At 41.4% G+C, this 18878-nt stretch overlaps 1 protein-coding gene across 2 annotated transcripts in view; it reads left to right on the plus strand.

Annotated features, from left to right (window-relative positions):
- The window catches only part of LOC133663296 (interferon alpha/beta receptor 1a-like), a 39161-nt gene extending 23936 nt beyond the window's left edge, over positions 1 to 15225 (plus strand). Inside the window, exons 4-8 of one of the 2 annotated variants that reach the window (XM_062067669.1) lie at positions 650 to 810; positions 3007 to 3160; positions 9284 to 9441; positions 13744 to 13895; positions 14973 to 15225. In XM_062067669.1, coding sequence (XP_061923653.1) covers positions 650 to 810; positions 3007 to 3160; positions 9284 to 9441; positions 13744 to 13895; positions 14973 to 15159 — 812 coding nt within the window. In that variant the 3' untranslated portion in view covers positions 15160 to 15225. The remainder of the gene's footprint in view (positions 1 to 649; positions 811 to 3006; positions 3161 to 9283; positions 9442 to 13743; positions 13896 to 14972) is intronic. The other variant, XM_062067670.1, reaches the window with a different exon arrangement.
- Positions 15226 to 18878: the final 3653 nt, after the last annotated feature.

An 18878-nucleotide genomic window follows, 5' to 3' on the forward strand; every position in this document is an offset into this window, starting at 1 on the left:
CCATAGATCTACCACCCCATTTGACTGGCAAAAAGTCTTAATAATATGAGCAGATTTGGAGAGAGAGCCTGCTGAGATTTTAGAACGGTCGAGAGATGGTCTACTTATCCTGTCTGGAAAGGCCATGGGAAGGTGGACTGACTGATGTCCAGAAAGATTCACTCGGCATCTGTTGCTCTGAAGAGAAGGGTGGGGTGGGAGAAAGAGGAAAAAGACAAAGAACACAATGAGAGAGAAAAAAAATTACGTCCATTAATTACTAAACACGAACGGATTACTGGGTGAAAATGATGTAACATATATGCCACACCTACACGTGTCGCTGTAGACACAGACCGAGAATAAAGACAGCATGCGCATAAAGTCTGTCGACATTCTGCTTGACACCAAGGTGGATTTAAAAGAATCTGATGTGTGGGATTTTTGCTTGCGTCTCTGCTGCTCGTCTAGTTGATAGAGGACAACCAGTTGTTGAAGCACAAACTTCACTCTGTTGTCACTGTTGTTCTCAAAAAATAGAAGTTTGCTTACACATTTTACTGCCAGTACATTTCGCAGTTGCTTGTATAGGCTTTGTTTTTGCCAGTTTACATATGTGTAATAATGGAGGTCCCTAGTTCTTAGATTTCCTTTGTCTCCTGTCTTCTAGCGACAATTGGTCCGCCATCCAATGTGCGCCTGGCTCCTCATGGAAGTAACCTCTCGGTTTACATCTCTGATCCACTGAACAGTTCAAATTGCTCCATGACAGAAGAATTTTCCAAGTTGTCCTACAACATCTTGTACTGGGAACGTAATGAAGACATGCAGGTAAGATTTCCCAATTATTCTTGTCATAAATAGTACATGTTCTGACAACCACACAACTCCATCGACAATTTCTTGTGGGTTTATTGACATCAACCGTTTCGGTAAATATTAATTGAACTCCAAATTAAGGATGTTGCAATCAAAGTTTTACGCTGCCGATTCTGATACCCATCATACATACGCGAGTGAGATCAGCCGATACCAATCAAATGTGTTAACCATACATTTTTTTATATATTTATGGAGAGTAACAAAATCAACACAGTATTTAAACTAGGACTTTATTCTCTTTTTTAAATACAAATGGTTGAGAAAAACAAAGTCAATAGTACACAATAATTAAACAAAAGCAAAAATTACCGGTACTACTGTAACTTCTACTCATTTAAACCCTTTGGTTTTTGCCCTCAAAGTCCTCCTGTGTCCAGGGAATTATTTCCTGAGTTTATAAACATTAACAAAAACAACAGAAAAAGATTTTGAGAAAATTAAAATATTGATTTGATCCCTCAAGTAACCCTTATATACTGATATGGCCGGTAATATCGACACCACCAATTGGCGGACGATTCTTCCTCTTACGTGTCGCGTACTGACTGCGACATTGCGGGCACACCAACAGTTGTTGTATATTATCCTCTCTTGAGAACTCTAATTCATTTACTCTATAATGACCTGTTAATAACTGCTTACTTTCTACTGTAAATTGGTTCCATCTACACTTCTTGAAGTTTATTAGGCACTTAATTATTTCTCTGTGTTGTTTAAAGCCAGGTTAGCATAGTTATTAGCATACCTGTTCCTGGGTTGCTCTTAGTGTTTAAAATGTTTAGCCTAGTCCTCCAGTGACAATATACTTGATAATGATATTTAAGACACTATGAAATGTAGTCTATTTTCCGTAATGGGGTGATTATTTTTATTTTAGGGAAGTGGCTCCACACTGTATATGGAGACACATAATTAGCTGCCAGCTGCTCGGTAATAAAAAGCATTAATCGTAATTGACGATCACAAAATTTTTCACGACAATACTTGGCCGATTGAGCTGCACATCTCCACTCCAAAAATAACTTTTGACGTTTCACTTTTGTATGAATGAATAAAAAATCATCTAGACAACCACACAGCTTACAAAAGATGGTCTTATAACACAGTGGTTCTCAAACATGGGTACGCGTACCCCTGGGGGTACTTGAAGGTATGCCTTGAGATTTTTTTTAAATATTCTAAAAATAGCAACAATTCAAAAATCCTTTATAAATATATTTATTGAATAATACTTCAACAAAATATGAATGTAAGTTCATAAACTGAACATCAAATCAAGTAGGCTATTCCATTCATTACCATAAACCAGACTTTCCCCCATGCCATGATGGTTTGACCCTTACTAAAATGTCTGTCGAAAAGAACTGTGAAAAGAAATGCAACAATGCAATATTCAGTGTTGACAGCTAGATTTTTTGTGGACATGTTCCATAAATATTGATGTTAAAGATTATTTTTTTTGTGAAGAAATGTTTAGAATTAAGTTCATGAATCCAGATGGATCTCTATTACAATCCCCAGAGAGGGCACTTTAAGTTGATGATTACTTCTATGTGTAGAAATCTTTATTTATAATTGAATCACTTGTTTATTTTTCAACAAGTTTTTAGTTATTTTTATATCTTTTTTTCCACCACTACAAATGAGCAATATTTTGCACTGTTATACAATTTAATAAATCAGAAACTGATGACATAGTGCTGTATTTTACTTCTTTATCTCTTTTTTTCAACCAAAAATGCTTTGCTCTGATTAGGGGGTACTTAAATAAATAAATAAATAAATACTTGAATTTAAAAAATGTTCGCAGGGGGTACATCACTGAAAAAAGGTTGAGAACCACTGTTATAACAGAACCACGTAGACTCTGAAACTGATGGCAGGTAACAAAAACGGAGAGTTAAGCAGTGTGAGATTACAAATTTAAAGGGAAGCCGAGTGTAGGGCATTTGCTCTAGTAAATGTTAGGAATGTATGTTTTGAGTAACTGAATATACAGTAGCTGTGTATTTTCACATATTGTACATTTGGCATACCCTTTTCACGCTTTGTGTCCAGGATGAAAACAAAAGTTTGCTGGTTTATAAAAGTGATCTCATACATATGCTTTATACTGGTAAATAACAACTTCCACCTTTCTTTCAGGTATTAGAACCCAAGATTTTGAAGAGCGATGAGTCTGAAATGACTCTGACAAACCTTAAATCTTGGACATTCTACTGTGTAAAGGTCCAGTCACGTTTCGACCTCTACAATAAGAGCAGTACATTCACCTTATCCAAGTGCATTCAGACTGAAGGTAAAACATTTTAAGTACCTTTTAGTACATTTTAAGACACAATTCTCACATCTTGTTTTATTGAGGATGACTTTTCAAAACTGAAACTACATTTTGTTAACACCTTGGTATTGTCGTTGAACCGACTGTGTGCACAGACAATGGCCAAATGATTTCGAAATGTGAACTTATAGGGCAGGGGATGGTCAAAATACAGTCTGCTGACCCGTAAGATATCTCATAGGTATTATCCTTGTAGAATTTACAATAATGTCAAATTCCAAGAGTTATTTAAAGTGAGTAAGGTTAGCTATTCACTGTGTTCATCATGTGATTGTAGTCTACACGTCTATTTATATGTAACAATCCAAACAACCTTTCTCACCTAAAGTGCGACTAACAAAAACCAACACATCAACTCAACACACATATGCCACACAAAGTAACATACCCACTGAACCTTGTGGACATTATAAAATGTCGAAGCACCGTAGACATGTTATAATTACACCTATCCTATTCCACTACAAAACATAATGGGTAATATGCAAAACACTCTGTTGCCACACTTTGCCGTGTTTAGCGCATTTGAGCTTTTTGATGTTTCTGATGGACTGCAAAACATTGAGGTGTCAAAAAAGTAAACAAGATAGGAGTCGGACTTTCACATACTCTTAATATTCAATGTTTTATCGTTGTTAATTCTTATTGCAATATCTTCACAGTCTGATGGGGTCGTTGTAAATATACTTAAGTTATGTGTTGTTGTCCAGGCTGTTAGCCACAGCTTGCTTCAATTAATGCTTTATCAAACTGAAGTCCATAATCTGTCGCGTAGGTCTGGAATTGTCACCCATTTCTCTCCCAAAACGCTACACAATTGAATGTTTCACATTTTAATGTAAACACCCACTCTCTATAAAAATGCTCCTTATTTACCCACCATAACAACCAGATTTTTATCACAGAAATGAGCGAACTGCTCTCATCATTATGTGCATCATCACCTAGTATACTGATACTTGGAGACCTAAACATCCATGTGGACACACCCTCAAATCCCTCTGCTGCTGAATTTTTGGAGCTCCTGGACTGCTCCAATCTCAGACATGTCGAGGTCCCCATTCACAAGAAGGGCAATACCCCCGACCTAATGATCACTGACTCTGTCCCCATCTCCCACCCCCACGTTTATGACCTGGATTTAGGGTTGTACGGTATACCTGTACTAATAAAGTACCGCGATACTAATTGATTGAAATCAGTACTATAATGCCTTTGGAAAGTACCGTTTTCGTTCTTTCATCTGCGACGGTGACTACAGAGCCGAGGCGCATGATGTTGAGTGGGAAAAAACTCACTTACAAAGTGTATACAAGCAATAACATCTTGGAGAGGAAGTATTGCAAAAAACGACATATCTACTGGTTAATAGAGAGGGTGGGTGAAGCGCAATATCGAGGTATTTGGGCTTCAAAACTAACGATAAAGGTAACGCTATAAATAAGGATATAGAACCTTTATTTAACCAGATAAGAAAACCCATTGAGATCAAGATCTCTTTCACAAGGGTGACCTGGCCAAGAGGTCAACAGCACATGTCACAGAGCAGTTTAAAAATAATACATTAAGACATACATTTTAAAATACATAAGAGAACTGTAAAACAACAGAGATTTACATCTTTAAAAACACAGGCACTGTGCAAACGTCTCTCGCTGTTTGTCCCTCAGGACAGAACGGAAGGCTCCAAATGGAAGTAGTTCTGTAAGTTTCAGGAAGCGCCTCGTTTCAAGTGTTGCTTTTAAACACGCCTTGCCAAATGTGGCGATTAGTATTACCACATTTGCTTCAAACATAAGTTAACATTTAAATAATAAGCATTCAAATCTGCCCAATGAATTACAAAGAGTGACAGGTAATAATGTAGTTGTTTCACCTGCTGTTCTGCTCCGGTGCAAACTGTAATCAAGGAGCATAGCGCAGACGTCTTGTTGCTTTATTATTAGTTTTGCAGGACACAACCGGACCCGTTTATTTTTTTTACTGCGCAGTGCATGCGCTACCGCTCTCTCTCTCTGCTCGCCCACTCACTCACTGACGTCACTCAGATGCAAATATTAGCATAGTTAAGACCACCCATCTAACGTCAACTAGTGCAAGTAAAATGACTGAGTTTGGTAACAAACTGCTACGACTTGTGTTTTATCTTTAACAAATGTGTGTTTTACCTGCTACATTGCTTATCTGGGTACATTTATCCATATTTTTGTTTTAGTACTTACCGTATTTTTCGGAGTATAAGTCGCACCGGCCGAAAATGCATAATAAAGAAGGAAAAAAACATATATAAGTCGCATTTTGGGGGGAAATTTATTTGATAAAACCCAACACCAAGAATAGACATTTGAAAGGCAATTTAAAATAAATAAAGAATAGTGAACAGGCTGAATAAGTGTACGTTATATGACGCATAAATAACCAACTGAGAACGTGCCTGGTATGTTAACGTAACATATTATGGTAAGAGTCATTCAAATAACTGTAACATATAGAACATGCTATACATTTACCAAACAATCTGTCACTCCTAATCGCTAAATCCGATGAAATCTTATACGTCTAGTCTCATACGTGAATGAGCTAAAAAATATTATTTGATATTTTACGGTAATGTGTTAATAATTTCACACACAAGTCGCTCCTGAGTGTAAGTCGCACCAAACTATGAAAAAAACTGCGACTTATAGTCCGAAAAATACGGTACTAATAATTTTATTTTTCTTAATGCACAGACCAGGATTGGCAACCATTAATTCATAAATAATTTAATATTATGTTAATAAAGCTTTTTTATTATATTCTAATCTAATTCTTGATTATGGAAAATTGTAAATTGTTCTTTGAGTCCAACAAGAAAAACACAATGTGTTTAATGCCCTTTAATTTATATCTTAACCTTGTAAAATTGTTCTTTGAGTGCAATAGGAAACATATGTTTATTGCATTGTAAGATTTTCTGTTAAAATAAAGCCAGAATTTACATTTTTGCGTAGTTCCCTTTATTTGGAAAAGTATCGATATATATTTTGGTACCGGTACCAAATTATTGGTATTGGGACAACCCTACCTGGATGTCTCTGACCATAAAATAATTTCAATGGATCTCCCCACTCACTGAACATACTCCAAACCACGTTGCTGTATCTATTTCAGGAATTTAAAAGACATTAATCCCACCGACTTAAACTTGGACATTAACAACCTGTCTACTGTTTCCCACTTGTCCTCAGTCAGTGAGTCTGTTAAATATTATAATAATGGTCTCCAGAACATTGTTGAGATACATGCTCCTGTCAGATCGCGTGTGGTCAGCTTCAAAACGTCTGCCCCGTGGTTCACGAGTGATCTCCGGCAGATGAAATCGGCTGAGCAAGCTATTGAGCAAAGACAATTTACAACGGGCATAAATGTCCACAAAATTGCCTATAGAGAACACTGAAACAGCTACAGCAGAGCACTTATGGGCGGTATAGCTCGGTTGGTAGAGCGGCCGTGCCAGCAACTTGAGGGTTGCAGGTTCGATCCCCGCTTCCGCCATCCTAGTCACTGCCGTTGTGTCCTTGGGCAAGACACTTTACCCACCTGCTCCCAGTTCCAACCACACTGGTTTAAATGTAACTTAGATATTGGGTTTCACAATGTAAAGCGCTTTGAGTCACTTGAGAAAAAGCGCTATATAAATGTAATTCACTTCACTAATTCACTTGCCACTGCCAGATCACAATATTATTCTAACATGATCAGCAATAATCCTGGCAACTTTTCTTTATAATCAATCATCTGCTTCACCTCGAGGGTAAACATCCGTTCTACCCCTGGACTCACCAAACCAAAGCCAGTCATCTTTCTAAGCTTTGCTTTACCACAGCGAGACAGATTGAGGACATCATCTGGAAGATGAATCCCTTAACATGCCCCCTGGATCCTCTCCCCACCCCCCTGATAAAAACTATGCCTCCGACATTAGCCCCCTCATCACCAAAATAATAAATCACTCTCTCCACAGCAGACGAGTCCCACATACACCGAAAACGGAAATAATCTCTGTCTGGACTGGAGTCTGCAGTGCCTCCGACTGGAAGTCTCTGCAGAGGACAGTGGAAAAGATCATCAGGACTCCTAATCCTCCTATCCAGGAGATCACAAAAAGCAGCTGCCTGACCAGGGCTCAGAAAATATGCAGAGACTCCTCCCACCCCCACCAAGGACTGTTTTCACTTCTGGACTCTAGAAAGAGTTTCCACAACCTCCGTAGCAGAACCCCCAGGTTCTGTAACAGCTTCTTCCCTCAGGCCATAAGACTCTTGAACGCATCATAATAATCCCCTCAATTCCCCCCAAAAATGGATTAACTCGCTGGAATATAAATACAATATAACATACATCCATAAACGTGGATGCATATGCAAAAGTGTAATATATTTATCTGTACAGTAATTATTTTATATCTGCACCTTATTGCTATTTTATCCTGCACTATCATGAGCTAATGCAATTACATTTCGTTCTTATCTGTACTGTAAAGTTAAAATTTAAATGACAATAAAAAGGAAGTCTAGTCTATAATCAAACCTCATCTAAAGAAACCCTCCCTCGATCACGAAGTTACGGCTGACTACTGTCCTATCTCTAACCTTCCGTTCCTCTTAAAGGTCCTGGAAAAAGGTGTCTCATTTCAGCTTCAGGACTACCTCAAAAATGCAGATATGTTGGAAACGTTTTAATCTGGTTTACGGGCCTCTCATAGTACAGAAACAGCCGGGGTCAAAGTCACCAGTGACCTCCTGATGGCTACTGACTGGGGCTCTTCATCACTTCTCATCCTCCTGGACCTTCTAGCCGCTTTTGACACATCCATCCATCCACTTTGACACAATTGACCATAATATTCTTCTCCATCGTCAACAGCATATTGTTGGATTTTCTGGCACAGCTCTGGATTGGCTTGAGTCCTAACTTACAGATAGGGCTGAGTATGTGGCCCTTGGGGACACTAAATCACAGCCCTACACCATTACCACACAAGGGTCCGTCCTTGGTCCGACCATCTTTAATATCTACATTCTCCCCCTGGGTCACGTCATCAGAAAGCATGAAGTCTCGTTCAACTGCTTCGCTGATGATACTCAGCTCCATCTGAGATTGTACCCAGCTCCACTACGCCACCATCAGAGCTCAACTCCTGTCTGGAGGAGATAGAGGTGTGGATGTCAAACAACTTTCTCCAACTAAACAGCATCAAAACAGAAGCCATCCAAATTGGCACCCCTCATCCACTTCACTTCTCCCCTTTAAACTGCATCACTTTTTCTGGCCACTCCATTAACCTTCTCCTCCTCTGTTACAAATCTGGGAGTCAAATTTGAACCCCATCTGTCATTTCATACCCATGTCCATCATCTCTGCAAAATTGCATTTCTTCACCTCAGGAATATTGCTAAACTCCGCCCCTCCCTTTCCTTCAGTGGTGCTGAAAAGTTGGTCCAAGCCTTTTGTCTCCACCAGGCTTGATTACTGAAATGCACTCCTCACCGGGATCTCCCATGGGAGCCTTCAAAAACTCCAACACATCCAAAACAGTGCTGCCAGGATCCTGATGAGGGTTTGCAAGTATGAACACATTACCGCTATTTTCCGGACACTCCACTGGCTTCCCATCCACCACTGCATGGAAAACGCCTGTTGACCCACCAATATATTCATGGACACACCCCCCATTATCTCAAAGAACTCCTCACACAGCAATCTACATCAAGAAACCTTTGATCCACAAATACACACCACAAAATGGGAGAATGGGAGATCAAACGTTTTCAGTGGCTACTCCACGGCTCTGGAATGCTCTTCCAGACAACCTGAGAGCACGACAGTCTGTGGAAATATAAAAAAAACAAACTGATAAATAGGGCAATTAGTTTATATCGTATTCTTAGTGTATGTTTTTTGTTGTGCTTTTAACTTGCCATTGGAGCACTTTTAGATATTTTTTTTAGAATGTAAAGTGTTTTATACATAACATTAGTTATTGTTATTATTATTATTATTATTATTATTAATTTTGTGGTTTATCATTTTACACAGGCACTATCCCATTGGGGAAGAGGATTGTGTACTTCCTGGGCTCTTTTTCCCTGTTTTTTCTGGTGGTTCTGCTCCTCTTGTATGTTTCATTGAAGTGCTACTGGACAGTCAAGGAAACTTTCTACCCCATGATCCACCTTCCACCATTCTTTCAAAAGGTATGCGACACAATGCAAAAAGGAAGTGATTCCAAAACAAAAAATAAAAATGTCTACTGTTTTTTTGTTTCTTCTATGAATATCACAATCCCATATATTTGTTTTTCTATCTTTTTGTGAGTCCCACTCCCAAGATAAACCTAAATGTTGTAGTTATTTATTAAAGTAGTCTCAAAAGTGGATTTTTTTCATGTTTAGCTTTACACAGCAAGATTTATCCCCCTAAAATAATACAATGTAGTATCATACTGTACTTCTTTGTGGAAACTGGGCTTGACAAGATTGAAGTTGAAGCTTTGAGACTGCGCAATAGAGGGGTTAGGGGTTAAAAAGAAGAAAGACTTGAGCACTACTGAAGAAAAGTATATTTTAGGACATCATACATGCACAAACAAAACAGCAAATAAAAATTGGCAGATTGTGTATGATATTGGAGTATGTGGGATGGTTTAATGGACAGCCCAAAAGAGGTGGTAATTACATGTTAAATATAGACAAAAATACTACTGAGATAATTGTGTGAAAAATGTGATAACTACTAAACTGACAGAACCATCAATTCTCAAGAAGATCCACAGAAAGTCAGCTAAGTCCAGATTTTAATGTTAGAGAAGCCAACACAGTCTTGCTTTTTGAAGAGGAAACCAGAAACTGAGTACAGAATTTCCTGAAGAAGATAAAGTAAGTTAGTTATATAATCAAAACATGGAACCTCAGGACAATGCTTGTTATACAGAGTAATATAATGTTTAAGAAAATAATCATAGGCAGTGTTTATATCATTTGTGTACACTTCTTTCCACTCTTGTTTTACTAGGTATATCCTGAACTTGTTAATATGATTGACACTTCTTTACCTCTTAAATATTTGATGGTATGTTCTTTTAGGCAATTGATAGTCACATATTGCAAATATAGGCAGATGATCACTTGTGTCATTTATCACTAACCCAGTGGTAATGTGAATCCCTAAAACATTTGTAAAAATATTGTCTATTAAGGTTGCACTAGTTGTGGTTATTCTGCTAGGCTTTGTAATTAATGGGTACAGCCCTTTTTCATATAATATCTATAAAAAATCTGAGGTTTGTTTATGTGAATCTACCTTTAGAAGATCAATATTATAATCTCCACAAATTACGGGAGTTCTTTTTTTATTTCGACCGTTAATCATACACTTTTGATCCTGGTTTTCTATATACACATGCAACAACAATGTTTCTGTTTTGTTCTAATTACATCTCAACAGCTACACACTCCATTAAATCATTTATGGCCATTGTCACACATTTAACTGGTCTGCATTTTAGTTCATTATGTATATAGAGGGCCACCGCCCCTCCAGTTTTATTGGCTCTGCTAGTGACATACAGATCATAGCCCTTAAATTTCAGATCAACCTCCCTGCCTTTATCCATGTTTCAGATAAAGCAATTATCTTAAATCTACCTTTAAGTGACTCCAAAACATTTTTGATTTTAGAAAAGTGTTTTGGTAGACTTCTACAATTAAAATTAATCAAAGAAAATGTATTTTCTATGCTTACATCATCAAGTTGTTCCTCAGTATAATACTGGCAAGAATCCTTGATATGCTTAAATATATGAGTCTCTGGATCCAGTTCATTCTCAAAATCAAATGTGCCTCTGGAGGCTTTGGATGAGTCTGAGGATCCACTTCATTTTCAAAATCAAATGTGCCACTTTCTGTATAATCAACACTTGAAAGGGCTTCAGTCTTGAAAGGAAGAGTCATGAGTTCCTTACAGGAGATCTAATAATCAAGCAAAAAAAAAGAAAACAAAAAAGAAAAATGCACTCACTATTTTCATTTGTACTGATCCAGGTCTTTCAATGTTCTCATCACAATCACTTTGGCTTGTTCTGGTAGTCCATTCGTCCGGATGAAAACTTTTCCATTCCTGGTCCAGGTTGATTGGATTTTATTTTGTTTTTTGAGGATCCGGCTGGTCCAGGCAATTTCCACATTTTTATTTGTCAGGTGGTCATTTAGATAAACTGCATTGCCTTTAAGTTTCTTAGCTTCCTTCAGAATTTCCACTTTGTGCTTTCTATTTGCAAACTTCATGATGACTTTAGGCTTTGTTTTTTTTTGTCCTTACTTGGAAGAATGTGACATGCTGATATGTGCTGACTGTCCAATGGAATGTACTTACTCTTCATGTAGCGTACCACTTGTTGCTCCAGGGTGTCAAACTTCTCAGATGGTGCATCCTCACCATGCTGGTCATCAGGTGGGCCAGCAACCCGGGCATAACTCTGATGCCTGGTCTCCAGGCCGGTGACCACAATGTCATCAGCTCTGGAATACTGTTCCAAGTCATCCACCCTTTGTTCTAGGAGCTCAATCCGTTCATTCTTTTGTTGGATGATAGTCTTTAGCTGCCTTATCTCCTCCATGAGGCCTGTCAGTTTCCTCTGTTGTTCCACCACTTCACTGAGTTCCCTTGACATAAAGTTTAGGGAATCTTTAATTCCCGCCATTTCAGCTGCTAACTTTGCGTTGGTAGTCATTGTTCTTTGAGCGATCTTGACTTTTGTTGGATGTCAGTGCATTTTGATGATTTTAGTGGATTTCATTAGGCCTTTCAGCAGAGAGAAACAGTTGCAGCTATCTTGCTCAAAAGCCATGCCAATCTGGGCAAGGAAAAACCCCAGTAGGGGGAAACAGAAGAAACCTTGAGAGGGGATCACAGATGTAGGGACCCCCTCCCTTCCAGGGTGATCGCCTGCAATGAATGTCAAGTGGCTACAGTTAATAAATTGTTGAATAATATTGTTAGATTCATTTGTTGTTAGATTAATAGATAAAGTGGGAGTCCAGTCTATTGGGAAACCAGCAAATAGTCATGGCAGGAGTGAATCTTCTTACAGGCTAATCCAGTCAGCTACGCAGAGATGTGTATAGCTGTGCATGGAAGAGTGGTCCATCTCGGGTCTCAGTTCGGGTCAGCTAACACTTCCTCCAGATTGGTTCCTCTCCAGAAATTAACTGTGGCTACCTTGTATCCTCTTTGGGCAGGAGAGTGGGGACAGAGCAGAAAAGCGGCAGGTTAACTGGTCTAAAAAGGGGTATATTTAAAGGCTAGAATATATAAATGAGTTTTAATTTGAATGCTTCTATCTCTCTAACTGTTGCTGGTAGGACATTCCAGAGTACTGGGGTCCGAATAGAAACCGCTCTTGAGCCTGCAGACTTTTTTGGGGCTCTGAGGGTGTTTTTGAAACTTAGATTTTGGGATGGAACAGAGGGTACAATAATATCAGCAAGAACCATTTAGCATTTTGTACGTAAGTAATAAATCTTAAAATCGCACCTTACGTGTACCGGGGGCCAGTGCAAGTGGGTCAGTATAGGCGTAATATCATCGACCTTTCTTGTCCTAGTCAAAGGTCTAGTAACCACATTTTGTACCTACTGCAATCTTACCTCTCTACCCTGATGTATTGTCACAATCCTAATTGAGACGATACATTGCATTTTACACTTTGACTCCCAGGAGATTTAATACTAAAGTAACTCTGGTTGATGCTGTTCTGTATTGTTTGCATGGAGTTGGCTCGCAGCGATGTCGAATAGAATAGAATCAAACTTTATTGTCCTTGTCCTTGAAAAGTACTGTAAAATTAAATTTTCAGTACAAACCTGTTCAACACACTGTTCAAGGAAGACAGAACAGGAACAATGAAAAAGGTGGTAAAAATTTAACATGGGGGAGATTAAAAAAAAGTTAATCCCAGACTATGCTTCTATATGGTGGGGAGGGGCTCATTTTGGGGCCAGAAAAAACCCTCTAACAACAATGAGCACATGTTACGACACACAGAAAACTAGAGACTTGCAACGGGGGGTGGGGGGAGTCCCTCATGTATCTGGCAGCAAACGTCCCATCAGGACAGGCAGGTTGCCCCGAATCTGTACTTTTATGTTGAAAATATTTTGTCAATTAAATTGAGAGATCAGTTTATCAATTTCATGTTTAAATTTTCGAAAAGAGTGCAAAAGTGAGGCACTTAGAAAGTTAAGGCAAGACATAACGAGAGAAGTAGAGCAGCAGAGATGACGGAGAGGGAGGGAAATGAGACCGTTTTCGTTGAGAGCCAAGGAGGAAAGGTGTCTTCTTTTGTAGTAAGATAGTAGGATTTACAGCACTATATACCAAACAACTTCAGTTTCATTAGTGGCCGTAGATGGAAAGATTGATTTATACATTAAAGAAATATGCCATGTTATGTCATTTTTAACCAATGCATTTTCTAATGACCCACATCATTTTTTCAGGATTCTCATGACTCCTTTGGATCCGATATTCCTTGTCTACTATCCTTGGGCTCAGAAGTATTTTGTGATGAAGTTATAATATGTGAAAAACCCCAAGAATTTCACAATCTTCCCTCAGATGTTCTCGCCTCAAGCCAGGAACCAAATAGCAGGTGAAGTCACAATTCTTTCTCAATGATCATTTTAAAGAGGACAAATTATTTTGTGGAAAACTCCCTTTTTAATTATTTGTATACGCATATTAATTTACTGCTGATCTAATTTGAAGGATCTGCAGTGCACAAGTAACTTTGGTAATGCACCCTGCATCTTATCTGCAACGACCCAACTTTACATAGCTTGCATGCATTTAGATGCCCTTCAAACATAGCACCTTAGCAATAGCACACATAAATGTATCTAAATTGTGTGTGTGTGTGTGTGTGTGTGTGTGTGTGTGTGTGTGTGTGTGTGTGTGTGTGTGTGTGTGTGTGTGTGTGTGTGTGTGTGTGTGTGTGTGTGTGTGTGTGTGTGTGTGTGTGTGTGTGTGTGTGTGTGTGTGACCGCAGCCTCCTGAGAACCGAGGAAAAAAAGTATGTTCATTAAATCCTTGTAGATGAGACGGCAACTCACAATTTATAATTTTAGAAAAATATTTTTATTTTAGATTTTACAGCAGTGCTGCATAATATTGTATAAAGATGACATTGGGATTTGTACGTGTGTGGGGAAAGTGGAAAGTAGAACAGGTTGTGGGCGTGGCTTACTGTACTGACAGGTCTGCTTATCACTATGTCGCTAAAATAATGTTTGCTGATACATTTTTACACCAGGAATTTCTAGTTTATACACTGTAGAATCTACAGCCTGTTAATGTTTTTTAACGTAAGAGTGACATCATTATTCTTGCTAATCAGACTACAGTAGAAATAGAGAAAAGAGACGCTATAGGCCAGGGGTCTTCAACTATTTCCTCATGCGAAGGTCCGGGATTGATAGATTAGTTATTGTTATTATTAGTTGTTGTAGATAGAATACAAATCTGCGTTATAAAAGACTGACCTGCGTTAACAAAAAAAAATTCCGAACATTATATTGTGACACAAAACATAAGTAACTTATCGGAATGAAAATTTGTGTTTGATTATTCTGAAAAAAAAACACTGTGATGCCACCTTCATAGTTGACCCACTTACAGCAAGTGTATTGATAAGTTATAACAACACATGTTTTCCTGTACTGTTTTGCAGTGGTCAGGATAGTCGTCAGGACGTAAGAAGAAGCGAAGACTCTGGAGTTTACTCTACAGAAGGCAGCTACAGCCAACAGCAGAGTAACAGCAGTTATTCCTCCTCAGGGGCCAAATTGTCTTATCTTGTTGACCAAGATCAGGAGAAAATGCAAAATATGAATAGAATAATACCACATGTTCCTTAAATTACTGCTGTGCAGTAGCAGCCTTATCAACTCCGCCCAATACGATATATTCCACTGTCAGAACAATAGTTGATGTGCTTATTGCTGTTGGGTAAAAACTGAATCTATCAGCCTTTGTTTTTACTGACATATAGTGCTGGGTTGCTCGTGACGTCAGGGCTGGAGTCCATGTGCTGTATGCACATAGAGGGCATACAAAACATATTCCTAGCAAGAAGTCAATTGAAAGCAGAGTGAAAATGCAGAATACAGGCACTATTGCCTGAGGAAATGGTTCCAATAGCGATTTTGGTAAAACGTGTTTTAGAATTCCTAAGATAGTTCATTATAAACTGAAAAAAACTGTTAAAGGAGCCTTAAATGCAAAACCAACTTTTCTAACATGATGGTATTTAGGGTCCCCATAAATTCCGAAAATTTGAACTCAAATCGTGGAGGCATTGCAGAGATATTTATAAAATATCAATCAATCAAAGTTTTGTTTATACAGCCCTTAATCACAGGTGCCTTGAAGGGCTGCACAAACCACATTGACATTACTTGTCTGAACCCACATCCGGGCAACCCAAAACCCAACACTGGAATACATAGAAACCTCGGGAAGGGGCCGCAGATGTGGGGACCCATCCACATGGGTGACTGGCTGCAATGGATTCCAAGTGGGTACAGTTATTGAAAATGATTCATGATAATGTGAGAGTCCAGTCCATCGGGGGGAAGCAGAGGGTCATAGGAGGTCTTCATGCAGGTCATAGAGGAGTGGTCCACTCTGGGTCGTGACTTGGAACACGGGGATCGAGAAAGTTTACGTTCACGCCGTGATCCCTGCAAGTAACCGCGCTGCTCTACTCCATGGCAACGCGGCGAAACAAAAAACTTTCAACTCGGGTACCCTCCCGTTCTGGCGTCCAGGGGCAGTCTGGGCGGAGATCTGGTAGCAACACTGCTGCCGGTCTCCAACCAAGAATACTGCAACTGAACGTTGAAGGGCTCACAGATGCCAAAACATCCGTCATCGAGCACATGGCCCACACCACCCAAGCCATGGTCATCCTCCTTCAGGAAACCCACCGCCCAACAGCGGACAAGCTAGCGATCACCAACTTCACGCTAGCTGGGTCAATCCTGAGCAAGAAGCATGGCCTTGCCACGTTTGTCCACAACGATCTGAGCTGGACCCTCGCCGATCGATCACCGGACAACTCCGAGATCGAGTGGCTGCGAGTGGACGTTGGCGACATCAAAATTGTCAACGTCTACAAACCACCACCCTCACAACTCACGCCAGTGTCACTGCCAGTGCTTGAACCACCGTGTGTATATGCTGGTGATTTCAACTGCCGGCATACACGGTGGGGATACAGTACCACCTCACCGAGCGGGGAAACTCTTTCTGACTGGGCAGAGCGCAACTCGCTCAACCTTCTCTACAACCCGAAGGGCCCAGCCAGCTTTCACTCCGCTCGGCATAACACTGACACGAACCCTGACCTGGCTTTCGTGAGTGTTGGTGTGGACACCCAGCTCCCCGACAGACGTGTTCTAGGAATGTTCCCCAGGTCGCAACACCGACCGTCGCTGATATCGGTGCCCGACCTCGTGACAACAGTTCCGAGCGGACCGATGAAGCGATGGAACTTCCGGAAGGCCAATTGGAAACTCTATCGCCTCCATACCAACAAGTCCACACGGTGTCTCCCACCACCAGACACACCCAACGTGGACGAGGCATACCAGGACTTCTGTAGGGCACTAACATCTGCGGCCAAAAAAGCCATCCCACGCGGCCGGCGTAAGAACTACAAACCATGCTGGGATGGCGAGTGCGAGACCCTCTACAGCGCCTTCCTCCGGGCTCCCTATGGCCCGGAGGCTAACAATTCAGCCACTGCCCTTCTTTCCACTCTTGGAAGGAAGAGGCACCAGCGCTGGAAAGAGGCAGTCCACTCCATCGACTTCTCGCACACTAGCCGTATCGCGTGGAGCACTTTGAACAACTTGACTGGTAGGTCTGAGCGCGCACCCCGAACATGCCCCGTTACCGCAAATGCTATTGCAGCACAGGTTGTGAAAAACGGGGCATATACCGGGATAAATCGAGATTTTTCCCGGGCGGTGCGCCAGGAAACTGCAGACCTCTGGAGGACAACAACATCTAGCGAGTGTAACATCTCCGGTGAGTTTTCACCGGAGGAGTTCACAGCTGCCCTCCAGTATACCAAACCAGGCAAGTCTGCTGGGCCTGACAACATCTGCCCAGAACTCGTGCTCCACGCTGCCCCTGCAATGAAGTCCTGGCTGAGAGTTTTCCTGTCTTCTTGCCTGCGCCAACTCCGGATCCCCAGGATTTGGAGAAGGGCCACTGTTGTCGCTATCCCCAAGCCGAACAAGCCAAAGGATGACGTAACGAGCTACAGACCAATCTCGTTGCTCTGCGTCCCCTTTAAAGTCCTCGAGCGCCTGATTCACGCCCGTGTCGAGCCCATCATAGACCCCCAGCTCCCCCGGGAGCAGGCGGGTTTTCGACGTGGGAAGTCCACGGTGGATCAGGTCGCCCTCCTTACCCAGGACATCGAGGACTGCTTTGAGGCGAAAAAGAAGGCCGGTGCCGTCTTCATAGACCTGACTGCTGCCTATGACACAGTCTGGCACCGCGGCCTCACCTGCAAACTTCTCCGCCTGCTTCCAGACAGGCACATGGTCAAAATGATCATGGAGCTTGTCTGGAACCGCAGCTTTACTCTCACCACCAGTAACGGAGATAAAAGCAGGTTGCGGCGCCTGAAAAATGGCGTCCCCCAGGGATCTGTCCTGGCTCCCCTCCTGTATAACATCTATACATACGACCTGCCTGCCACAGTCTCACGGAGGTTCGCATACGCAGACGATCTCGCGCTGCTGCACTCTGACAGGGACTGGCAGGCCTTGGAGGGAACTCTAAGCCAGGACATGGAGACTTTAGTGGCTTACCTCCATAACTGGAGATTGAAGCTCAGCGAATCCAAGACGGTGACACAAGCTTTCCACCTATACAATTGGGAAGCGGATCGTGAGATCAGGTTCGAGGTGCGGAAGCCGGATGGGGCTTCCCTTACCCTATGCCGGCCTCGTCCTACACCTGAAGACCCTCGTCCTGACCCTAAATACCTTGGGGTCACCCTGGACAGGTCGCTCACTTTCCGTAAACACCTCTTGGCAACACGCAAGAAACTCAACACCCGCGTCTCACTGCTGAGACGGTTGGTCGGGTCCGGTTGGGGTGCCGGGGCAAGAACTCTGCGAACAGCAGCACTTGCCCTGGTCTACTCAACTGCTGAGTACTGCGCACCTGTCTGGGCGCGCAGTGCTCACTCTAAACAACTTGATGTCCCGATCAACGAAGCCTTGCGTGTTATCACTGGATGCCTGCGCCCCACCCCTGTGGAGCTACTGCCCATCTTAGCAGGCATCCAACCCGCTGAGCTTCGTCGCCAAGGTGCTGTAGCAACTCTGGCGGGCCGGGCAAACATGGATGAGAACCACCTGCTCCATGAAAGGCTCACACTCTCCTCAGAGCCAACGCCCCGCCTCCCCTCCAGAGACCCACTGGTACCAGCCGCCCTGAAGCTCCTGCAGCAATGCAGTGACAACAACATCAGGGCGGCTCACTGGGCGAATCACAAATGGAGCACGGACCTGGAGCATACCATCTCCTCCAGACTCCGTGACTTCATACCTGA

The sequence above is a fragment of the Entelurus aequoreus genome, linkage group LG13 (genome assembly GCF_033978785.1).
Source record: "Entelurus aequoreus isolate RoL-2023_Sb linkage group LG13, RoL_Eaeq_v1.1, whole genome shotgun sequence".
Taxonomy (NCBI): Eukaryota; Metazoa; Chordata; class Actinopteri; order Syngnathiformes; family Syngnathidae; genus Entelurus; species Entelurus aequoreus.